This window comes from Podarcis cretensis, assembly GCF_951804945.1.
Source record: "Podarcis cretensis genome assembly, chromosome: 18".
In the NCBI taxonomy this organism is placed as follows: domain Eukaryota; kingdom Metazoa; phylum Chordata; class Lepidosauria; order Squamata; family Lacertidae; genus Podarcis; species Podarcis cretensis.
Window position 1 is genome coordinate 9,102,616 of NC_137188.1, and position 25,372 is coordinate 9,127,987.

General features: G+C 48.0%; 1 protein-coding gene across 1 annotated transcript; it reads right to left on the minus strand.

Moving 5' to 3' along the window:
- Positions 1 to 227: 227 nt before the first annotated feature.
- On the minus strand, positions 228 to 24,345 carry LOC307207264 (proprotein convertase subtilisin/kexin type 4-like). Its single transcript, XM_079961082.1, has 14 exons — positions 23,993 to 24,345; positions 19,821 to 19,925; positions 19,125 to 19,220; positions 17,288 to 17,416; positions 13,978 to 14,054; positions 12,003 to 12,091; positions 10,647 to 10,819; positions 9,428 to 9,640; positions 7,604 to 7,704; positions 6,061 to 6,164; positions 5,242 to 5,359; positions 3,907 to 4,092; positions 2,588 to 2,832; positions 228 to 830 (listed from the first exon to the last, which is right to left on the minus strand). Exons 1-14 carry the CDS (start codon positions 24,167 to 24,169, stop codon positions 349 to 351), a joined length of 2,295 nt encoding a protein of 764 aa, XP_079817208.1. The 5' UTR covers positions 24,170 to 24,345; the 3' UTR covers positions 228 to 348.
- Between the last annotated feature and the right edge of the window lie 1,027 nt (positions 24,346 to 25,372).

Here is a 25,372-nt window from a genome sequence, read left to right on the forward strand (position 1 = left end):
GTGTGCTTTCGAACTGCTAGGTTGGCAGGAGCAGGGACTGAGCAACGGGAGCTCACCCCGTTGCGGGGATTCGAACCGCCGACCTTCTGATCGGCAAGTCCTAGGCTCTGTGGTTTAACCCACAGTGCCACCCGCGACCCTCATATGAATTCAATAAGTAAAAATAAATAAATAGATTCTGGGGGCGGGGGGTTGAAACTGCACCCCTAAATCACAAACACACAATACACAGGCTGAGATTGTATTGCATTCAAGAAAAAACAGGGTTTGGTGTTTTTTGGAGTGAGAGTAAAAAAACAAAACAAGGCATCAATGCAGAGCCGGGTTCGAGTCCCCCAGCTTTCGTTTTCACGGGAAAGGCTTCCGCAGCGGCTCCTTTAAACATTCCTCTGTCTCGTTCAGGCACAGTGGTTCCGACCCGGATTCGGCCCGGGCCACTGCCCCCTTCCGCCCCTTGCCCCTTCGGGATGCCAGGCGGTAAGCCCCGTAGAGGAGGGAGAAGACGACGGGCCCCACAAACATCAGGGCCACTGCAAGCAGGAGCGGAAGGTGCCCGTGCCCCCGGGCGACCTCCCCACCCCGGGACGTGTAGTACGGGTGCTGGAGACAGCGGTGGGCGGCCTCTTGGAAGCTACTGAATGGCGGGCAAGCGGTGCAGTTGTTTTCCGCACCTCCGAGACAGGTGTAGCAGGACGGGTGGCAAGCGGCGCACGACCGGGCGTTGCGGGGTGTCCCGTCGGGAGCCAGCGAGGGCCGGGAGAGGGTGTAGTATCTGGGGGGGCAGTAGGAGACGCATCGGCGCTGGAGGACGTAGAAGGGGCCGTGGCATTCTGAGAAGAGAAAGAGAGGGTGAGCGACGCAGGAGAGATGCCGGAGGGGAGAACAACGGTTCCCAAATTTTGTCGGAACGGCCGCAGGATTCCATGAACTCATTCCCAGGAACGGGCCCCCCCTACCCTGTAAAAACAGCATTACGGTGGTACTTCGGAAGCCGGATGCCTTGCGAGTCGAACGTCTCGGCTCCCGAACGCCGCAAACCCAGAAGTGAGCGTTCCGGTTTGCGAATGTTCTTTGGAACCCAAATGTTTCGACGCGGCTTCCAATTGGCTGCAGGAACTTCCTGCAGCCAATCGGAAGCTGCGCCTTGGTTTCCGAATGTTTTGGAAGTCGGACTACTGCAATGTGCTCTATGTGGGGCTACCTTTGAAGGTGACCCAGAAACTGCAATTAATCCAGAATGTGGCAGCTAGACTGGGGACTGGGGACGGCCGCTGAGACCACATAACACTGGTCTTGAAAAACCTACATTGGCTCCCAGTATGTTTCCGAACACAATTCAAAGTGCTGGTACTGAGCTTTAAAGCCCTAAACGGCCTCGGTCCAGTATACCTGAAGGAGCGTCTCCACCCCCATTGTTCTGTCTGGACGCTGAGGGCCAGTGCCGAGGGCCTTCTGGTGGTTCCCTCGCTACGAGAAGCCAAGTTACAGGGCACCAGGCAGAGGGCCTTCTTGGTGGTGGCACCCACCCTGTGGAACGCCCTCCCACCAGATGTCAAAGAGAAAAGTAACTACCAAACTTTTAGAAGACACTGAAGGCTTTTAGAAGAAGCTTTTAATGTTTAATAGGTTATTGTATTTTAGTGTTTTGTTAGAAGCCGCCCAGAGTGGCTGGGGAAACCCAGCCAGATGGGCGGGGTATAAAGAATAAATTATTATTATTATTATTATTATTATTATTATTATTATTATTATTATTCCAAGGCACGGCTGTATTCAGAATTGTTGGCATCCACCCGTCTCGAGAGTCAACGGCGTGAAAAGCAGCGGGGGGCTCGCGGCTTGGATTTTACTGTATTATTCATTGCGCATTTGTTCCAAACCCAGAACTCTCGTGGCAAATTTGATGTACCATATTTTTCGCTCTATAATAAGACATACTTTTCTCCTCCTAAAAAGTAAGGGGAAATGTGTGTGTGTGTCTTATGGAGCGAATGCAGGCGGGAGGCTCTGCTCAGTGCTCCCTTTAAAGAGCTGCCCTTCTCCCTCCTCGTGGAAAAGCCCCCACACGCTCCACAAGCTTTTTAAAGGGAGTGTGGCTCTTGGGGGAGCCTTCTTCCTGCTGCCCCGAAGAGGCTTCGCGCTGCTATCCCAGAAGGCAGAACAGCAAGAGGCTATCCCAGAAGCCAGATCCCTCTTGCTGTTCTGGCTTCTGGGATTCAGAATATTTCTTTTCTTGTTTTCCTCCTCCAAAAACTAGGTGCGTCTTATGGTCTGGTGCGTCTTATAGAAAAAATACGGTACTTGATCCAGCGGCGCCAGCTTTCCAAAGTCTAATCGCCGTCTGCACCTGCTGCGCGCTGCATTTCCCAGCAGGAAAGACATCAACGCACATGACTAGATGGTTCGGACTCCCCCACCTGTCAATCACCTACCAAAATCGGCCTGGGGTGGGGGAGATTAATGGTCCCTCCCACCAAACCAAAAGAGCCCTACCCCTCCATTTCCCAACAGTCCATTTGTTTTGATACTGGGATCCAGTGGCAAGGAGTTCCGCAGGCTGGGGTAAGGAGGGATGGACGCAACTTACCCAGGCATTCTCCATCAGCGCTTCGCACAGCACAGCTGCCCACCATCGAGGCTGCGACCGGTCTCGCCTTCATATCTTCCTCCGTGCCGTATAGTTTTAACACAAAGCTGTCGAGGGACCCCGTGTTGTACGCGTCACCTTTGTTCTCCAGCAGAAGGGACCAGATGCCCCGCGGATTTTCGTCCCAATAGTGTGTGGACATGAAAGACCAGTCCCTGTACCCCTCACGGCTGGTGTCATGAGGCCTAGCGGGCAAGAGAGAAAAATCGTGCACGAGCTTAACATGAGCCGACGGTGTGATGCGGCAGCAAATAAAGCTAACACTCTTCTGGGCTGCATCCACAGAATTACATAGTGTCTAAAACAAGGGTGATAATATACACTTTATTGGCTGAGGGAGCCGGCGTACAGCTTCTGGGTCATGTGGCCAGCAGGACTAAACCCCTTCTGGCGAACCAGAGTAAGGGAAACACAATGACAATAAAGGTATTATTATTAATCCAAGTTGTTCATAAACTAAGCTGTTCTTAAACCAAGGTACCACTGTATTGGGAAATGCTTGACTAACTATCTTTTATTTATTTGGGGGAAATTTATAATGATTAATATCACAACACAGGCTTGAAACTGGCTTCAGGGCAAAATACAGTGGTACCTCGGGTTACATACGCTTCAGGTTACATATGCTTCAGGTTACAGACTCCGCTAACCCAGAAATAGTGCTTCAGGTTAAGAACTTTGCTTCAGGATAAGAACAAAAATCGTGCTTTGGCGGCGCGGCGGCAGCAGGAGGCCCCATTAGCTAAAGTGGTGCTTCAGGTTAAGAACAGTTTCAGGTTAAGAACGGACCTCTGGAACGAATTAAGTACTTAACCCGAGGGACCACTGTACAACCCATCATGATTTGCAAAATTAGGGCCGGTCAGAAACAGTGAAGCTGACATCACAATATGGACTTCGGTTTGGAACGATGTATAGTGGTGCCCCGCAAGACGAATGCCTCGCAAGATGGAAAACTTGCTAGACGAAAGGGTTTTCCGTTTTGGAGGTGCTTCGCAAAATGAATTTCCTATGGGCTTGCTTCGCAAGACGAAAATGTCTTGCGAGTTCCAGCGGGTTTTTTTTCCTCTCCCCCCCCCCTTTTTCTAAGCCCTAAGCCGCTTATCAGCTGATCCGCTAAGCCGCTAATAGCGCTAATCAGCTAAGCCGCTAATGGGCTTGCTTCGCAAGACGAAAAAACCGCAAGACGAAGAGACTCGCGGAACGGATTCTTTTCGTCTTGCGAGGCACCACTGTACCAATATATTGCCTTGCCTTACCTGACAGCCACCAGAGTGGATTTGGTCCCCATGGGGCTGGTCAGAGAGATGGCTAAATCTCCTCGGCGGCTGTAGCGGAGGGAGAGCTGGACCTGGACGTGCTCCAGGGAGCGGATGCTCTGGTCCTTCCTCTGGCAGGAGGAGGTGGTAACGTTTTTGGCGATGGAGAGCCTTGAACCAATCGGCCTGCCAAAAAGCCAACGGGGAGGGAGAGGAAGAAGAGGCGGAGTTATTTGCAGTAGGGTTCGAACATGCTCAGCACCATTCAAGAGGAGCTATCCCGCGATGGAGTGAGCTCCCGTTGCTCGGTCCCTGCTCCTGCCCACCTAGCAGTTCGAAAGCACGTCAAAGTGCAAGTAGATAAATAGGTACCACTCCGGTGGGAAGGTAAACGGCGTTTCCGTGCGCTGCTCTGGTTCGCCAGAAGCGGCTTAGTCCTGCTGGCCACATGACCCAGAAAGTGGCTTTTTAAGCTAGCACATTAGTTGCCAAGCTGCTTGGAGGGTTAATAATAATAATATTAATAATAATAATAATATTGTGGATGCCCAGGTTGCGAACGTGATCCGTGCAGGAGGCATGTTCACAACCCGCAGCATTCCAACTTGCAGCGCCGTGTCCGCGCATGCACGGGTCATAGTTCGGCACCCCTGCGCACGCGCAAAGCGCGATTTAGCGCTTCTGTGCATGCGTGAGCACTGAAACCCGTAAGTAACCCATTCCTGTACTTCCGGGTTTGGCCTGGTACGCAACCCAAAAACGCGCAACTTGAAGCATCTGTAAATATTATGAGGTATGAGTGTAAATATTAATAATAATAAATAAATAAATAAATAAATAAATAAATTATTTATTATTTATACACCGCCCACTTGGCTGGGTCTCCCCAGCCACTCTGGGCGGCTTCCAACAGAATATTAAAAACACAAAAGAACATCAAACATTAAAAACCTCCCTAAGCAGGGCTGCCTTCAGATGCCTTCTAAAAGTCAGATACAGTGGTACCTCAGGTTACATACGCTTCAGGTTACATACGCTTCAGGTTACAGACTCGGCTAACCCAGAAATGATACCTCGGGTTAAGAACTTTGCTTCAGGATGAGAACAGAAATTGTGCTCCGGCAGTGCAGCTGCAGCAGGAGGCCCCATTAGCTAAAGTGGTGCTTCAGGTTAAGAACAGTTTCAGGTTAAGAACGGACCTCCAGAACGAATTAAGTACTTAACCTGAGGTACCACTGTAGTTGTTTATTTCCTGGACATCTAATGGGAGGGCATTCCACAGGGCGGGCGCCACCACCGAGAAGGCCCTCTGCCTGTTGAGAGCCCGTCCCTTACAATGGCTTGTAGACGATTCTGATGGAGCATTTCCTCTGCGGCCCCGTCGTATTCCACCTCTTGGCCAGATCCACCAGGCGTCCAGCGTCTAAGAGCCCGTATCCGTAATAGTGACTCACTGAAGGGGGGAGAGAAACAATGGTGAGATCCTGCTCCCTCGGAGGAATTAGAGCAGCATTTCCCCAAACGTGGACTACAAATCCCATCCTCCCTGACCACTGGCCCTGCTAGCTAGGGAGGATGGGTGTTGTGGTCCCCAAACAGCTGGAGACCTAAGTTTGGGAAGTGCTGATTTGGAGATGTATGGAAGTGAGAGCTGGACCATAAAGAAGGCTGATCGCCGAAGAATTGATGCTTCTGAATTCTGGTGCTGGAGGAGACTCTTGAGAGTCCCATGGACTGCAAGAAGATCAAACCTCTCCATTCTGAAGGAAATCAGCCCTGAGTGCTCACTGGAAGGACAGATCCTGAAGCTGAGGCTCCAAGACTTTGGCCACCTCATGAGAAGAGAAGACTCCCTGGAAAAGACCCTGATGTTGGGAAAGATGGAGGGCGCAAGGAGAAGGGGACGACAGAGGATGAGATGGTGGGACAGTGTTCTCGAAGCTATGAACGTGAGTTTGACCAAACTGAGGGGGGCAGTGGAAGACAGGAGTGCCTGGCATGCTCTGGTCCAGGGGGTCACAAAGAGGCGGACACGACTAGACGACTAAACAACAACAACAACAACAAAAGACAGAGGAGGAGGAGGAACATGCAGCACTCCAGATGTGGCAGCCTTCCAGATGTTGCCGCGATCCCAGGTCTCCCCACCCTCACCTTTGCGGCCCACACCATTCACAGCCCAGTCGTCTGCCTGGAGGTGGGCTGGCCTGGAAGCCCTCACGACGATGTGCTGCATATCACGCCAGGTCAGGGATGGGCTATAAAGATGGAGAAGGGAGTGAGAATCATAAGAGTTGCAATGCAGGAATATGCAGGTGGCCTGTATGGAGATTGAGCCCCTGACTTTGGCATTATCATCACCAGGTTCTAATCAATAATACAGTGGTGCCTCGCAAGACGAAAATAATCCGTTCCGCGAGTCTCTTCGTCTAGCGGTTTTTTCGTCTTGCGAAGCAACCCTATTAGCGGCTTAGCGGATTAGCGCTATTAGCGGCTTAGCGGCTTAGAAAAAGGGGGGGGAGGGGAAAAAACTCGCAAGACTCGCAAGACGTTTTCGTCTTGTGAAGCAAGCCCATAGGGAAATTCCTCTTGCGAAGCGCCTTGAAAAATGGAAAACCCTTTCGTCTAGCGGGTTTTTTGTCTTGCGAGGCATTCGTCTTGCGGGGCACCACTGTAGTAGTAGTAGTAGTAGTAATAATAATAATAATAATTTATTTATATCCCGCCCATCTGCCTGGGTTTCCCCAGCCACTCTGGGCGACTTCCAACAGAATATTAAAATACAATAGTCTATTGAATATTAAAAGCTTCCCTAAACATGGCTGTCTTCAGATGTCTTCTAAAAGTCTGGTAGTTGTTGTTCTCTTTGACATCTGGTGGGAGGCCGTTCCACAGGGCGGGCGCCACCACCAAGAAGGCCCCTGCCTGGTTCCCTGTAACCTCACTTCTCACAGGGAGGGAACCGCCAGAAGGACCTCGGAGCTGGACCTCAGTGTCCGGGCAGAACGATGGAGGTGGAGACGCTCCTTCAGGTATACTGGACCAAGGCCGTTTAGGGCTTTCAAGGTCAGCACCAACACTTTGAATTGTGCTAGGAAACGTACTGGGAGCCAATGTAGGTCTTTCAAGACCGGTGTTATATGGTCTCTGCAGCCGCTCCCAGTCACCAGTCTGGCTGCCGCATTCTGGATTAGTTGTAGTTTCCGGGTCACCTTCAAAGGTAGCCCCACGTAGAGCGCATTGCAGTAGTCCAAGCGGGAGATAACTAAAGCATGCGCCACTCTGGCGAGACAATCCGCAGGCAGGCAGGGTCTCATCCTGCGTACCAGATGGAGCTGGTAGACAGCTGCCCTGGACACAGATTTGACCTGCGCCTCCATGGACAGCTGTAAGTCCAGAATGACTCCCAGACTGCGCACCTGGTCCCTCAGGGGCACAGTTACCCCATTCAGGACCAGGGAGTCCTCCACACCCACCCGCCCCGTACCCCAAAAACAGTACTTCTGTCTTGTCAGGATTCAACCTCAATCTGTTAGCCGCCATCCATCCTCCAACCGCCTCCAGACACTCACACAGGACCTTCACCGCCTTCACTGGTTCCGATTTGAAAGAGATCAAATCAACTGAGCTGAGAAGTCAGATTTGTGGTGGGGCCCTTGGACCCCAAAGAGGTTAGCCGACTCTCCTCCCCTCTTACTTGGCTTCCAAAGCGAGCGAAATCATGCCGGCCGCGAGAGGGGCGGAAGCCGACGTTCCTGTGTGGCCGCTGGTACAGGTGTGGCGCAGGTCTGTGGTCACCTGCGAGGGGAAAGAGAATCACCAAAAACAAAATCAGAAGTACAGGTTGCACAGATTCCACAGCCAGCCTTCTCCCATTATTATAAGAGTTCTAAGGTGCCGTCAATAAAACAAATGTTCATGGGCAAGGTGCATAGACCACAGGTCCGAAATAGTACAGGAGAGCTATCCTGCAATTCCATTATTCTTAATGACCCCCCCCCTTGCCCCCATATTTCCTCTGCAGAAGGAAATATCTTGGGGAAAATCTCTCCCAATTGTTTTTTTCACTCCAAAGGCTTCAGATCCAATCAAAAGGGCATGTTTTGTGTGTGAATAGGGGAGGCCAGTGAACTGGGTTTGAGAACTAAGACTAGCCAGGTTAAGGCAATCGGCAAACATTATCAGGTATCTCAACAAAACAGGAGACAAAAGCCACAGTCTCTCACATTTCTGTTGCAAACCGCCTTTTTCTGTGACGCTTGCATGAAGCTTTCGGGTGGTGTTATAGGAATTCTAAGGTGTCATAGACAGCATCTTAAAAAGTAGAGACATCACCTTGCCAACAAAGGTCCGTATACTTAAAGCTATGGTTTTCCAGAAGTGATGTATGGAAGTGAGAGCTGGACCATAAAGAAGGCTGATCGCCAAAGAATGGATGCTTTTGAATTCTGGTGCTGGAGGAGACTCTTGAGAGTCCCATGGACTGCAAGAAGATCAAACCTCTCCATTCGAAAGGAAATCAGCCCTGAGTGCTCACTGGAAGGACAGATCCTGAAGCTGAGGCTCCAAGACTTTGGCCACCTCCTGAGAAGAGAAGACTCCCTGGAAAAGACCCTGATGTTGGGAAAGATGGAGGGCACAAGGAGAAGGGGACAACAGAGGACGAGATGGTGGGACAGTGTTCTCGAAGCGACCAGCATGAGTTTGACCAAACTGCAGGAGGCAGTGGAAGACAGGAGTACCTGGCGTGCTCTGGTCCAGGGGGTCACGAAGAGGCGGACACGACTAAACGACTCAACAACAACAACAAAGGTATCATATATATAAATCCTCTAACAGTGGTCTTTGAGGTTGGGCCATTTCTCAAGTCTTTATTGTTGTTGTTGTTTTGTTGTTCTTGTTGTTTAATATACTGTGTGTGAGTGTGTGTATATCAAATTAAATTTCCACAAATTGCACATAAAATTCCAAGACGTAAGTTTTTCTTTTATATTATTGACTTCCCTCCCCCCATTTTCTGTGATATTTTTCCTTTCCACTCTTTGCTGTAGACCTTATCTTCCTCCTTTCCTATCCTAACTCTAATACAGCAATCTCTAACTCTCTCTGCTACTCATAGCTCGCATCCTGCTCACAAGTTCATCCAATTGGAGAACAGCCTTTACCAAAGGTGTTGTGGGCTTCCAAGACGTTCAAACTCAGGACGCAAGGGAGAAACGTGCTAAGCGGACGGCACGCTTGGCAAACCCTCACCGGGATCAACTCCTGCCCGGAAACCTATGTCCCCCCTGCAGAAGGACGTTTGGATCCAGAATTGGCCTCCACAGTCACTTACGGACTCACGGTTAAAACCGTGTTTATGGAAGACAATCTTACTCGACTACGAGGGATCGCCAAAGAAGAAGATGTATGTATTCTGAAAACAGCCTTTTTACCAAACTGCGTGTGTGTGAGATTGGCTGAATGCCCTGCCTGCCCTCCCGTCCCCGTCAAGAAAACAGCGAGCAAAAAGGCATCTCACAATCTGCTTTTCGCCTTTCGCCCCGCTGCTGTAAGTGGTGGTGAGGGTCGAGGCGCAGGCCTCGTTGTACCAGGGCACTCTGCCCCTCTCGGTCGTGCTGCCCACCGACAAGGTATAGATGCTGTTGGTGTAGCCGTCGCAGTTGCAGTTGTCGCTGCGGAGGCCGCCATTCCCCGAGGCCCAGACGAAGAGAGAGCCCAGCCCCTGGCGGCCCTGAAAACAGAAGGAGAAAATCTGTTGGGGGGATATAATTCCATAAAGCTGCATCATTCTGATGGATCCATTTCCTGCATGTAGATATGCATAGATCAAGGGTTGTCAACCTGGTCCCTACAGCCCAATTGTGGGTGTTTCCGGATTCTAGGGGGGGGGGCGGTAGGGGAACAAGCTGAATCCTCTTTCCATCGAGCACTGGTGGGAGGTAAGGAAATGTTACCATCAAGAAAGATGCATTTGTGGGTGGGTTAAACCACAGAGCCTCTTGGGCTTGCCAATCAGAAGGTCGGTGGTTCGAATCCCCACAACGGGGTGAGCTCCCGTTGCTCAGTCCCAGCTCCTGCCAACCCAGCGGTTCGAAAGCACTTCAAAGTGCAAGTAGATAAATAGGTACTGGTCTGGCGGGAAGGTAAACAGCGTTTCCGTGCGCTGCTCTGGTTCGCCAGAAGCGGCTTAGTCCTGCTGGCCACATGACCCAGAAGCTGTACGCCGGCTCCCTCGGCCAATAAAGCGAGATGAGCGCCACAACCCCAGAGTCAGCCATGACTGGACCTAATGGTCAGGGGTCCCTTTACCTTTAAAAGATAAACCCCGGACGGTTAAGTCCAGTCAAAAGCAACTATGGGGTTGTGGTGCTCATCTCGCTTTCAGGCCGAAAGAGCCGGTATTTGTCCACAGACAGCTTTCCGGGTCATGTGGCCAGCAGGACTAAACTGCTTCTGGTGCAAAGGGACACCGTGACTGAAACCAGAGCACATGGAAACACCGTTTACCTTCCCGCCAGAGCGGTACCTATTTATCTACTTGCGCTGGCGTGCTTTTGAACTGCTAGGTCGGCAGGAGCTGGGACTGAGCAACGGGAGCTCACCCCGTTGTGGGGATTCGAACCACAGACCTTCTGATCAGCAAGCCCAAGAGGCTATACTTCAGCCCAGCAGCTTGCAGCATTCCAAACGCTGGAAACAATTTGCCGGGGACCGTTTGGGTGGATGCGAAATCTTACATTAATTATGCCCTTGCGGAAGGCTTCCGTGGCCAGAATGCCGGGACCATCCACTGTTTTCCCATCATCTTCCGGGCCCCAGCTAGCACTGTAGATATCAATGTGCTGAGGGTGGAAACTCAAGGACTGAGCCTCGACAATGTCCGTCACGGTGCCATCAAGCATTCTCACCCCTGAGAGGAAGAGGGAAAAAGGATGAGATGCTCTGTCAGTTTTCCCAGGCCGCAGTCTCCATTATTTTATTTATATCTATATGTTTACAGTGGTGCCTCGCAAGACGAAAATAATCTGTTCCGCGAGTCTCTTCGTCTAGCGGTTTTTTCGTCTTGCGAAGCATCCCTATTAGCGGCTTATCGGCTTAGAAAAAGGGGGGAAAGGGAAAAAACTCGCAAGACTCGCAAGACGTTTTCGTCTTGCGAAGGAAGCCCATAGGGAAATTCGTCTTGCGAAGCGCCTCGAAAAACGGAAAACCCTTTCGTCTAGCGGGTTTTCCGTCTTGCGAGGCATTCGTCTTGCGGGGCACCACTGTAGTTGTTTTCCATACAGCTTAATATCTTACAAAATATATCTTAAACCTGAAGCCACAACAGACAAATTAAACAGAAATATTTCCCCAAAAAATTCACTGCGTATACAAGGAGGTACATTAATACCAAGTTGCTGATATCTATAAATCAATTATCAATTCAGGGCGGCTAACAACAAATTTAAAACATTTAATTATGAAAGCAGCATAAAATACAGTATAAAAACACAAATAACCATAAAATTCAAAAATCAATTAGCTGGCTGAATTGGTCCTACTTAGGCCAGCGAGGTGGTCAGGGGAGAATTAGCTGTGGGGTCTCAGAGTGGGAGATCTTCATAAAAAGGGAGGGGGAGGGAAGAGAAGGTAAATAAAAGATCAGGCTGAATTCAAATTAAAGGCCAGGCGGAATAGCTCTGTCTTACAGGCCAGATGGAAGGAGGTTAAATCCTGCAGGGCCCTGGTCTCGTGGGACAGAGCATTCCACGAGGTCGGAGCCATCACTGAAAAGTCCCTGACTCTGGTGGACGATAGTCTGACTTCCTTAGGGCCCGGGACCTCTAAACCTGTAGTTTAAGGATGCTGAGAATTGTAGCTGAGAAAGGATTCTTGGAGGTGTGTGGGCTTTGGGTGTACTTTAAAGGTATGGGGTGCATGAAACCAAAAAAACCCAGTCATATAATCTGGAGTCTTTTGTCCCCTTTCTTGTAGCAGCCTCCTGGGAAGGGAACCTGGGCTGTTTCCTCCGCTGCCATCCTCTTTGCAATTCACTCCAAACCCCAAACCCCATTCCTTTCCCCAAGTCATCCCAAAAACAAGGGCTCACTCGCCCCCGATCTTTGCCCGATAAGCGATGCCGGCTCCGCAAACGTCGTTGTCGGCAGTGGCGGCGACCTCCCCAGCACAGCGAGTCCCGTGCCTGCGATTAAAAGATGCAAACAGCAGTTAAGGACAAGGGAGCAGTCCAGTTCTGTTCCGCGTTTAAAGGCGAACCTACCAAAAAACAAAGCAACTCGCAAACCTAAACGCTGCTGCGTTTTAAAATTTGTGCTTCTCTGAGTTCTGCAGTATAGTAAAAGCTCTGGTTTTCCCAGTAGTGATGTATGGAAGTGAAAGCTGGACCATAAAAGAAGGCTGATCACCGAAGAATGGATGCTTTTGAATTCTGGTGCTGGAGGAGACTCTTGAGAGTCCCATGGACTGCAAGAAGATCAAACCTCTCCATTCGGAAGGAAATCAGGCCTGAGTGCTCACTAGAAGGACAGATCATGAAGCTGAGGCTCCAGTACTTTGGCCACCTCATGAGGAGAGAAGACTCCCTGGAAAAGACCCTGATGTTGGGAAAGATGGAGGGCGCAAGGAGAAGGGGACGACAGAGGACGAGATGGTTGGACAGTGTTCTCGAAGCTACCAGCATGAGTTTGACCAAACTGCGGGAGGCAGTGGAAGACAGGAGGGCCTGGCATGCTCTGGTCCAGGGGGTTACGAAGAGTCGGACACAACTAAACGACTAAACAACAACAAGAGTTCTGCAGTGCGTTTCTCCAGCCAACGGATGGATCAGAAATACGCACCTATTAGGAGCTGCGCCTGGAAATAATGTGCATAATTTTAAGGGAAATAGCTGCAGAAAACTCATGGGCAGGAGGCGAAATGGCATGCAAACATGTACATTTAGGGAAATTCACACTAAAATGCTGGTGAATTTTCATGGTGACTTTTTTTAAAAAAATAATAAATTGCAAATTGATGGGGAAATGCAGAGTACAGTGGTACCTTGGTTCTCAAATGCCTTGGTTCCCAAATGCCACAAACCTGGAAGTGTTCCGGTTTTCGAACATTTTTGAGAAGCCAAACGTCCGATGCGGCTGTCGGCTATTGTTTCCGGGGCGCCTGCGTCAATCAGAAGCTGCACCTTGGTTTTTGAACATTTCAGAAGTCAAACGGACTTCCAGAAATTTGGCGCTTTTTAAAAAAATATTTATTTTGCATTTTTTGTTTCTGAGGTTTTTTCGGTTCATTTGTTTTTGTGACCGTGTGGAAACCAGCTCAGCTACTGATGGATTGATTGTGTGACTGCGGACATGGATAAAAGGCCCCCCATCCAAACAATGACGATCATCAGTGCAGGTAAGAAAACAGTAACAATTTTAATTTTTATCATCTACAATACTGTCTTATTTTATAGTACATTACATTGATTATTGCTTTCATTTTATGGATCAATAGTCTCGTCAGATAGTAAAATTCATGCTAAATTACTGTTTTGGGGGTTGTTTTTAAAAATCTGGAATCGATTAATCTGTTTTGCATTACTTTCTATGGGAAAGCGTGCCTTGGTTTTGGAACGCTTTTGTTTTGGAACGGACTTCCGGAACGGATGAAGTTTGAGAACCAAGGTACCACTGTACTGAATTTAGGATTTAGGAAGAATGTTTGTCAAATACCGTATTTTTCGCTCTATAAGACGCACCAGACCATAAGGCGCACCTAGTTTTTGGAGGAGGAAAACAAGAAAAGAAATATTCTGAATCCAAGAAGCCAGAACAGCAAGAGGGATCGCTGCACAGCAGCGATCCCTCTTGCTGTTCTGGCTTCTGGGATAGCTGCGCAGCCTGCATTCGCTCCATAAGATGCACACACATTTCCCCTTACTTTTTAGGAGGGGAAAAGTCTTATGGAGCAAAAAATACGGTAATTCCTCCGTGTTCCTCAGTCCAGTTGCGGCCACTCCCAAGATGGATCGCGCTTGCCAGAACAGATCTGACTCCACGCCACAAGACTCTGGCAGAAGAATAAACTCACCGATTCTCATCCCATGCATTGTATCGAGGCTGCGGGTCAGGGTCATCGTCATTGAAGTCGTAACTGGCCTCGGGGTCCTAAAAGAAAAAGCCAAGATCAATGAAGATCCAGTTCCCAAGAAACAAGAAAAAAAACCAGTTAATAGCAGTCTGGTGAGAGTGGAATATGGATATAAAATTTACAGCATGTTGTGGTTTAAGAGAAAATTATATGAAAATGATATATTGTTGGTATCTAACACCAAGTAAATTGGCAAAAATGTATAAATCTAAATACAGTAGTGGTACCTCGGGTTACATGCGCTTCAGGTTACATACGCTTCAGGTTACAGACTCAGCTAACCCAGAAATAGTGCTTCAGGTTAAGCACTTTGCTTCAGGATGAGAACAGAAATTGTGCTCCGGCTGCAGCAGGAGGCCCCATTAGCTAAAGTGGTGCTTCAGGTTAAGAACAGTTTCAGGTTAAGAACGGACCTCCAGAACAAATTAAGTACTTAACCTGAGGTATCACTGTAGAACAAATGTTGGAAATGTAAAAAGAAAGAAGGTTCTTTTTATCACATGTGGTGGCCTTGTAGTAAGGTTAAAGCTGAATGGGAAATGATATACGATGAATTGAAAAGGATGTTCAAAAAAAGTCAGAAGCTTTTCTTTTGGGAATTATAGGGACAGATTGGGATATAAATTTACTTATGAATGCTGCTACAGCAGCAAGTGTGAATGTCAAAGGATTTTGTTAAATTTGTATCCTACCCTTCGTTCGCAGTCCTCGGGGATGTTCACAACGTAAAAATGCAATATAAAAACTGGAAGCGCACGATAAAAACAAGAACAAAAAAACCCCACAAACCAGTAACCCAAACCCACAAACACATTTAAAAGGGTGTTAATCATCCCCAAGCCTGGTTGCAGAACAACGTTTTCACTTGACGTATACGTTGTATACAGTGTATAAAGGTATATAATGAAGGCGCCAGGCGAGTCTCCCTGGGGAGAGCATTCCATAATAATAATAATAATAATAATAATAATAATAATAATAATATCCCACCCATCTGGCTAGGTTTCCCCAGCCACTCTGGGCAGCTGCCGACAGAATATTAAAATACAATAGTCTATTAAACATTAAAAGCTTCCCTAAATGGGGCTGCCTTCAGATGTCTTCTAAAGGTTTGGTAGTTGTTTTCCTCTTTGACATCTGGTGGGAGGGCGTTCCACAGGGTGGGAGCCACCACCAAGAAGGCCTTCTGCCTGGTTCCCTGTAACCTGGCTTCTTGCAGGGAGGGAACCACCAGAAGACCTCGGCGCTGGACCTCAGTGTCCGGGCAGAACAATGGCGGTGGAGACGCTCCTTTAGGTCTACTGGGCCGAGGCCGTTGAGGGGTTTAAAGGTCAGCACCAACACTTTGAATTGTGCTTGGAAACGTACAGTGTACTGGGAGGCAAACGGGGAGCCACCGCAGAAAAGGCCCTCTTCTTGTGTTGCCACGTTCTGGACCTCTCATCGAGTAGGCACATGAAGAAGAAAAGCTGTTTGTTTCAATATATTAGTTTTTCCAATCTAATCCAATCTCTTACCCAAATTAAACATAATATAACTTTAAATTTGGCAATGATAATCCTCCCGTTTCCTTTCTTTCTGTCAATAATTTATATTTTATCTGCGGTTTTTCTCCTTGCCATACAAATCTCGTTATATCTTTCCTCCATTCCTCAAAGCAATTCTCTTTATTTATAATTGGTATATTTTGGAACAAACATAGCATTTTTGGCAGGACATTCATTTTAATTATGGAGACCGTTCCCCATAATGGTAACTTTAATCTACTCCAGGTTTCAAAATCTTTCTTTATTCCTTTCCAAACTTTCTCATAATTATTTTTGTACAGACTGATATTCTTCATAGTTAGATCTATACCCAAATATTTTACTTTCTTAACAATCTGTAAGCCAACCTTTTCCTGAAGTTCTTTGTGTTCTTGTATATTTTTTACCATAAGTTTTGTCTTCTCCATATTCATTCCAAAGCCAGACACCTTGCCGAAATCATAAGGTAAAGGTAAAGGTACCCCTGCCCGTACGGGCCAGTCTTGACAGACTCTGTGCGCCCATCTCACTTAAGAGGCCAGGGGCCAGCGCTGTCCGGAGACACTTCCGGGTCACGTGGCCAGCGTGACATCGCTGCTCTGGCGAGCCAGAGCCGCACACGGAAACGCCGTTTACCTTCCCGCCGGTAAGCGGTCCCTATTTATCTACTTGCACCCGGAGGTGCTTTCGAGCTGCTAGGTTGGCAGGCGCTGGGACCGAGCAGCGGGAGCGCACCCCGCCGCAGGGATTCGAACCGCCGACCTTTCGATCGGCAAGTCCTAGGCGCTGAGGCTTTAACCCACAGCGCCACCTGCGTCCCCATCGCCGAAATCATATATTATCTTTATTGCTTTAGCGATACTTGCTTCTGGTTCTTCTGTTGTTAACAAAATATCATCCGCATAGGCCCTGATCTTATATATGGTCTCTTTCTCCCCTTATTTCCGACAACAATATTTCTAACGTCAATATAAAAAGTAAAGGTGAGAGGACATCCTTGTCTGGTGCCCTTCTCCACTGGAAAGCATTCTGTCTTGACACTATTATTTATTAAACTAGCCTGCTGCTTCTCATAAATCGCATTTATACTTCCTGCATTCTATACAAGATCTATACAAGGACATTCTATACAAGATCTCAAAGTAGCTGTTCTATTACAAAGGAATTTCAGAAATAGACTGGAAAGAGAAGCTGCTGAATTGCAACTTATCACCAAACTTAAAACCATGGAGAGACCTGGTCTGAACAAAGACATTGGATTCTTATCTCATTATACATGACAAAGCCATTTTTCACCTTCTCACCCCTTGCTTTTTCCTGTAAGACCTATTGCAGTCGTTAAGAGTCGTCAACAGGCTCATCACAGCTATCTGCCAATCACCCAATCCCACCACCCTTCTGAGTAATACCCCTCCCCACTTTCACACTATATAGAAGGGTCTGGTGACTTCTGTTTCAGTGTATCTGAAGAAGTGTGCATGCACACGAAAGCTCATACCAAGAACTAACTTAGTTGGTCTTTAAGGTGCTACTGGAAGGAATTTTTTTATTATTATTTTTTACTATGGCAGACCAACACGGCTACCTATCTGTAACTGCAATAAGTTTGTTTCAGTTGTTGCTGTTTGTTTCAGTTCGTTTACCATTTCAGAAAACGTGAAATAAAATATGAGCTGAACTGTGTTTCTCCCCCTCCCTAAACAAGAGACCCCGATTCTACCTACATAGTTTGCTACGAGGTCAGGGTGGTCCTTCTCAATACCGTCATCTAAGATGCTCACAACCACCCCTGAGCCCGTATAGCCTTGGCTCCAGGCTGAGAGGACGTTGAGGTCCGGAAACACATCACTGTTCTGAAATGGAAGAGCACAAAAGACGGCAGGAAACGAGGTTGGCTTTACTGTTCTGTTTTGCTCTCTCTCAACCCATCTTTTCAAAGGAGCAAGGTGGATAAAAATGATTTTTTTAAAAATAAATAATCAAAACCATTGGATTTCTTTTAAAAATTGAATTTTCTTTATTTAAATCAGATTTTTTTATTTAAATCAGATCTTTAAAGTAAAATGCTTTGGGGGGGAATCTTTCCAATGATTTTCTCTTTAAGTTACATTATAGTCCAAAGGCTATAAGTTACATTATATAAGTTACATTACATTAAAATACATTGTAGTCCAAAGTTCATCAGGAAATAAGGATTTGTTTTCAGTTTTTCCATTTGTGCTAAAACTCAGTCTAAGTTTCTTTTTTCAATTTAAACAATTGAAAAAACCATTTCCTTAATAACAATTTGAACCATTTATTTAACGAAAACAATAACATTATAGCCTATGTATCCATGTGCTTAAACAACATGGATACATAGGCTATAATGTTATTGTTTTCGTTAAATAAATGGTTCGAATTGTTAAGGAAATAATTGCTTTTCTCCTTCCAATAAAGTACAGCAGAAAAGTTGTCCAAACAGTTAACTTATTAAACCTCACGATAATTTCATAATTATCGGTCAATGTATTTCTAACAGTATAACCAAACCAGTCATTTCTGATATAACAGTAAAAACCACTCTGAAAATTTATTATTCCAAAAATGAAAGCTTCATCTGGTTGCAAAGAAGGAGTCTTTCTGTAAAACTAAAATGATTTAAATCAAGTCCTTTACTTATTTATATATTATTTCATTTATTGATTTAATATACTGCCCTATACCCAGAGGTCTTGGAGCGATTCACAGAAAAGATCACAATATATAAAATCAAAATCGAAACAATAATAAAAACATTTGCCCCATTTCTCTCAGCAACCTCTCGGGCCAACCCCTGAGCCCAGGGGTCAGCAATCTTTTTCAGCAGGGGGACGGTCCACCGTCCCGCAGACCATGTGGTGGGCCGGTCTATATTTTTGGAGGGGGAAATGAATGAATTCCTATGCCCGACAAATAACCCAGAGATGCATTTTAAATAAAAGCACACATTCTACTCATGTAAAAACACCAGGCAGGCCCCACAAATAACCCAGAGGTGCATTTTAAATAAAAGCACACATTCTACACATGTAAAAACACCAGGCAGGCCCCACAAATAACCCAGAGATGCATTTTAAATAAAAGCACACATTCTACTCATGTAAAAACACCAGGCAGGCCCCACAAATAACCCAGAGATGCATTTTAAATAAAAGGACACATTCTACTCATGTAAAAACACCAGGCAGGCCCCACAAATAACCCAGAGGTGCATTTTAAATAAAAGCACACATTCTACTCATGTAAAAACACCAGGCAGGCCCCACAAATAACCCAGAGATGCATTTTAAATAAAAGGACACATTCTACTCATGTAAAAACACCAGGCAGGCCCCACAAATAACCCAGAGATGCATTTTAAATAAAAGCACACATTCTACTCATGTAAAAAACCGCTGATTCCCGGACCGTCCATGGGCCAGATTGAGAAGGCGATGGGGCCGCATCTGGCCCACGTGCCTTAAGTTGCCTACCCCTGCCGGAACCTCTATGAACTCCTTGCGTACCCTCCAGCCCCAGGCTGTTTCTGATGACACTCACTATGTACCACTGCTTGTAAAACCACGGATCGGTGGGGACGACTGTGACGGCTCTCTTCGCTCTCCTCTTCACTGTCTGCTGTTCAAACCAGGGGACCTAAAGGCAAAATGACGGGCATTTTAAAAAGTGTTTGCCTCCTCGCTCGCCACCCCAGTGATTCAAGTATGATCTTATGGGCTGCCTGTCAAGATTGCATGCAATGTAGAGTTGATATGAAATTTACTGGCGGCTATACTGATCGCCGAAAAATGGATGCTTTTGAATTGTGGTGCTGGAGGAGACTCTTGAGAGTCCCATGGACTGCAAGAAGATCAAACCTCTCCATTCTGAAGGAAATCAGCCCTGAGTGCTCACTGGAAGGACAGATCCTGAAGCTGAGGCTCCAAGACTTTGGCCACCTCAGGAGAAGAGAAGACTCCCTGGAAAAGACCCTGATGTTGGGAAAGATGGAGGGCGCAAGGAGAAGGGGACGACAGAGGACGAGATGGTTGGACAGTGTTCTCGAAGCTGCCAACATGAGTTTGACCAAACTGCGGGAGGCAGTGGAAGACAGGAGTGCCTGGCGTGCTCTGGTCCAGGGGTCACAAAGAGGTGGACACGACTAAAAGACTCAACAACAACAGTGGATAGAGCCAAGGTAAAACGAGTTGAGTCTCTCTCTCCCTGCAGCCCCCTTCCACAATTCGCTCAGCTTACCAGAGGCTCTCTCTTCAGACGGATGTGCCAGCCCCAGTGTCGAGTCAGTGACCTCTGTGCGATGCCTCTGTGCTTCAGGTGGTAATAAGGCTCCCCCTCGATCACCTGCCAGAACAAAAGGAAGAATCAGGAAGTCTTAGGCTGAGCTTTCCCCTCCTCCTTGGCCAACAGGACTGAAAAAGGCAAGGGGGAAACTTCAGCACAGAGGAAAGGGAGCATTTTTAAGACACAGAAGGAGGGCAGTGACAAAAGGAAAGACCTATCCCAGGGGTAGGGATGCAGGTGGTGCTGTGGGTTAAACCACAGAGCCTAGGACTTGCCGATCAGAAGGTCGGCGGTTCGAATCCCCGCAATGACGGGGTGAGCTCCCGTTGCTCAGTCCCTGCTCCTGCCAACCTAGCAGTTCGAAAGCACATCAAAGTGCAAGTAGAGAAATAGGCACCGCTCCGGCGGGAAGGTAAACAGCGTTTCCGTGCGCTGCTCTGGTTCACCAGAAGCGGCTTAGTCCTGCTGGCCACATGACCCGGAAGCTGTACGCCGGCTTCCTTGGCCAATAAAGCGAGATGAGCGCTGCAACCCAAGTCGGTCACGACTGGACCTAATGGTCAGGGGTCCCTTTACCCTTATTATCCCATGGGTAGGCAAATTAAGGCCCAGGGGCCGGATCCAGCCCAATCACCTTCTCAATCCAGCCCGCAGACGGTCCGGGGATCAGCGTGTTTCTACATGTGTGTCCTTTTATTTAAAATGCATCTCTGGGTTATTTGTGGGACACAGGAATTCGTTCATTTCCCCCCCAAAAAAAATAATCTGGCCCCCCATAAGGTCTGAGGGACAGTGGACCGGCCCCCTGCTGAAAAAGTTTGCTGACCCCTGGGTTAGAGTGTCAGATTAGTACCTGGGGTGGCCTGTGCTTTCTTTCCGGCCTAGGGTTGTTGAGAAGATACAATGGGGAGGAAATTTGTGATTTAGACGGAATGAATAAATAAACCTATTTTTGCATGCAAAGACAGGCTCCTGGAGATGGTGTTGGTGTGAGCAAGGATGGGTCCAACAGTCCAGAAGGTGGGTTTTTGGCCACAACAGCAGCAAGAATACTCATCACAAAGTATTGGAAAACACAAGATCTACCCACCCGGGAAGAATGGCAGACGAAGGTGATGGAATATATGGAATTGGCTGAGATGACTGGCAGAATCCGGGACCAAGGAGAAGAGTCGGTGGAAGAAGATTGGAAAATATTTAAAGTATATCTTCAAAAATATTGTAAAATTAAGGATTGTTAGAAAGATGTTGGAAAAAGAAAATTATGTGGTTTTGGTAGAAATGATATAAAGGATTAAGTAAAATTACAATATATTTAAATCAAATTATTAAGATAAAAACAAGGTTGGAAGGATTTGCTGAAATAACAATTTGAACTAGAATACAAAAAAGGGAGGTGTGAGGAGGTCAAGGAAATAAGTAAAGGAAGAAAGTTATGTAAAGGTTTAATCGGTTCTTTTTCTTTTTTAAATGATTGTATTTTTTCTGTTTTTTATTTTCTTTTTTCTTTTTTCTTTTGTAATCTTCAAAACTCTGAATAAATATTATTTAAAAAAAAAAAAAAGATGGTGGGTTTTTGTACGAGCTCTGACCCGAAGCCCTGACTATTTTGCGGGGACATCTTTGGGGAAAGAAAAAGCACGAGGAAATCCGACACAGATTTAGAGACGGTTAGATGGCGCCTTGTACACCTCCTTCCGGCAATTCCTGCAGCCAAGCTGGTGCCAAACATCTCGCTCTGCTTTCCTTTGGACCCATCCTTGAGGTCAAAGAGGGGTGACTTGTCGTCTGGGCTGCCCGGGACCTCCAGACACACAGCCCAAGCTTGTACCCTGGGAAAGTCACTTCGGTGCTGCCAATGCAGCGGTACTTCACCACCGGAGGCGCACTCCATTGTCTCTCAAGATGGACGGACGCCAACAACGGTGCAATGGATTGGTTTTGGGGCACGATTTGGGGGGCGGGATGAAAGACTACCATATATAAGGAAACCTCAAAAATGGAAGGTTATGCCGACTCTTCCGGTATGCCGGAAGAAATATCAACAACCTCAGATATGCAGATGACACAACCTTGATGGGCAGAAAGTGAGGAGGAATTAAAGAACCTTTTAATGGGGGTGAAAGAGGAGAGTGCAAAATATGGCCTGAAGCTCAACATCAAAAAAACGAAGATCATGGCCACTGGTCCCATCACCTCCTGGCAAATAGAAGGGGAAGAAATGGAGGCAGAGAGAGATTTTACTTTCTTGGGCTCCATGATCACTGCAGATGGTGACAGCAGTCACGAAATTAAAAGACACCTGCTTCTTGGGAGAAAAGCAATGACAAACCTAGACAGCATCTTAAAAAGCAGAGACATCACCTTGCCGCCAAAGGCCAGTATAGTTAAAGCTCTGGTTTTCCCAGTAGTGATGTATGGAAGTGAGAGCTGGACCATAAAGAAGGCTGATCGCCGAAGAATGGATGCTTTTGAATTCTGGTGCTGGAGGAGACTCTTGAGAGTCCCATGGACTGCAAGAAGATCAAACCTCACCATTCTGAAGGAAATCAGCCCTGAGTGCTCACTGGAAGGACAGATCCTGAAGCTGAGGCTCCAAGACTTTGGCCACCTCAGGAGAAGAGAAGACTCCCTGGAAAAGACCCTGATGTGGGGAAAGATGGAGGGCACAAGGAGAAGGGGATGACAGAGGACGAGATGGTGGGACAGTGTTCTCGAAGCTACCAGCATGAGTTTGACCAAACTGCGGGAGGCAATGGAAGACAGGAGTGCCTGGCGTGCTCTGGTCCAGGGGGTCACGAAGAGTCGGACACGACTAAGCGACTAAACAACAACAAGAACAACATGCCGACTCTGGCTGATGCAGCCCATATTTCTTACCGTTCTCAATAGCCACCCTGTGTTGAATTTTCAACTGGAAGCTCCCTTGGGCATGGACCTATTTCGTTTTGCTCACATGGCTGAGTCCAGCAATATCTACACACTGGTGGGCCCTGGATGCTTTAGCTAAGATTCCTGCACTGCGGCAGGTTGGACTAGATGAGCTCTGGGGTGCCTTCAAATTCTACACTTCTGATTCTGTGTGTGTGTGTGTGTGTTATCACAGAAGAGTTGTCAGCTGTTACAATTACGGCATTCTGCATAGGTCCAGAGGCACTTTGCCCACAACCCTATTCTAAACAAAACACACAAAAAGGAATGCATAGCTTTTCTGCCGCTTAAAGGCAACTACACTACCACAGGACACAACAGCGGCAACAATAATAATAATAATAATTTATTATTTGTACCCCGCCCATCTGGCTGGGTTTCGCCAGCCACTCTGGGCGGCTTCCACAAAGACCAAAAATACACTACGATGTCACACATTAAAAACTTCCCTGAAGAAATGCATTGAGATGCCGCACCCGGGCGCTATCAGCCACCAAGACTAAGTGGAAACCCCATACTCAGAAACAGTCTATCTGTAAGGACCAGACCTAGGTGTGCTGAGCTTTGAGACTGTTCGGTCCGGGTGCGCAAAGTCTTTCGGTGCAGAAGGCACTCCACATATGCTCAGAGGCTACCCTCAACCCGAGCTAGGAGGGCAGAGCTTGTGGGTTGCCCCGATCACGTTAACCCAGCTCAATCAAACCTCCATGTCCAAGAGCAGCCTATCGGGCCGCTCGCAAAACCTGGACGCTGCTCCGGGTGGGCACTGGGTCCGGGTGCGCCAAGCCTTTCGGTGCAAAAGCACTCCAGACATGCTCAGAGGACACACTCGACCCCAGCTAGGAGGGCAGAGCCTTGGGACTGCTCGTGGGTCGCCCCGATCCCATCAACCCGGCTCAATCAAAACTCCATATCGGGGCAACCACCAACGGCTGGCACCAAGTCTTCCAGTGCAGAATGCACTCCGCGCGTGCTCAGAGGCCACACTCGACCCGACTCTTTCCAGGGAAAGAAATTGGCCCCATCTTTCCTATCCCTTCTCATCCCTGGAGAAGGGCGGTCAGATGGGTGGGGGACACAATATTATTATTATTATTATTATTATTATTATTATTATTATTCCCCCCCCTCCTATTTCACTGGGGAGAAGGATGGCTGCTGCTCTCCTTGCCCAGGTAGATGCAAGCCACCCTCACCTGTCCCAGGTAAAGCATCCCATGCCTGCGCGCCAGGCGCCGGGCCACCTGGGCGCCCGCGGGGACGCGCACCGCCCAGCTGCTCAGGTAGACGCGCGGCCCCGCGGCCCCTCGGGAGAACCGGCCCCAGAGGAGCAAGAGGCAGAGCCCCAGCCCCGCAGCCACCACCCGCTTCATGGCTTCCAGGGAACGGAAGACTTGGCCCCCCAGGTGGCTTTTATAGCGGGGTGCGGCCTAGCACGCCCCGCCGAAGCCTGGGCCTCGATTTTCACTCCACGCCCGCCGCCAGGGGGCCAAGGGCGGGCTCGTCAAGCTCCACGTGTTCGGAGGCGCGCGGTCGCCATGGCGACGGGAAGCCGGAACGGGAGGGCGCGGGAACTACGAGTCCCGTGAGGCCTTGCGTTTATTTGTAAAGCGAAAGGAAAGGGGCGGGCGGCGCAAGTTCTGCTGGGAGTTGAAGTTTTTTTTTTATTTTCTTAAAGCAAGGCGTTCGCCCTATTGTGAATAAGTTGCTTGTTTGCGTTTGTAAACGGTGCAGGTGTGCTTAAAACAGCACAGCCACAATCTACTTGATTTTATCTACGTGCAGTATTTATTGCTTTTTTACATAGATGCTTTTACTGGCATCAGAATCAGCCCAAATATTCATAATAAAACTGTAAAGTACCACATTTCCAATTTTTTTTAATGCAAAAAGTGGTTTACAGTCATAAATAGGAGAGAGAAAGCGTGCCTCTGCCCATCTGCAGAGTACCTGGGCATTCATCAATGGAGAGAATCACAGAATCATAGAATCTTAAGAGTTGGGAGCCAAGGGTCATCTAGTCCAACCCCCTGCAGGAATCTCAGCTAAAGCATCCATGACAGGGAGCCATCTCTGTCTAAAGGGACCCCTGACCATGAGGTCCAGTCGTGGCCGACTCTGGGGTTGCGGCGCTCATCTCGCTTTATTGGCCAAGGGAGCCGGCGTACAGCTTCTGGGTCATGTGGGCAGTGTGATAGGAATTTTATGGTCTTAGATATATGGCAATGTTCATAACCGCACATACATAGATCAACACAGGAAGACCAGCCTGGAACCATTTTGATTCCTAAACTGACCCAATCCTTTCTCTGCAAGCTTAAACTGGAAAAGCCTCCCCATTGTCTCTTCCTTCACAAATCCTGTCTTAATCTGTGTTTGAATAAGGGTGTGAGCCTTATCATTACAAAAGACTGCCCAGGCTCCCCAAGAAATCCAATCAGGTGGCGAAGGGATGCAGGTGGCGAAGGGACGCAGGTGGTGAAGGGACGCAGGTGGCGCTGTGGGTTAAAGCCTCAGCGCCTAGGGCTTGCCGATCGAAAGGTCGGCGGTTCGAATCCCTGCGGCGGGGTGCGCTC

Excerpts from the sequence above, each read along its gene's own strand:
- LOC307207264 (XM_079961082.1), bottom strand. The coding sequence starts at position 24,169 with ATGAAGCGGGTGGTGGCTGCGGGGCTGGGGCTCTGCCTCTTGCTCCTC. Across the intron at positions 19,926-23,992 it reads GGATGCTTTACCTGGGACAG|GTGATCGAGGGGGAGCCTTA; the intron begins GTGAGGGTGGCT and ends TTGTTCTGGCAG. Across the intron at positions 17,417-19,124 it reads TTTACAAGCAGTGGTACATA|AACAGTGATGTGTTTCCGGA; the intron begins GTGAGTGTCATC and ends CTTCCATTTCAG.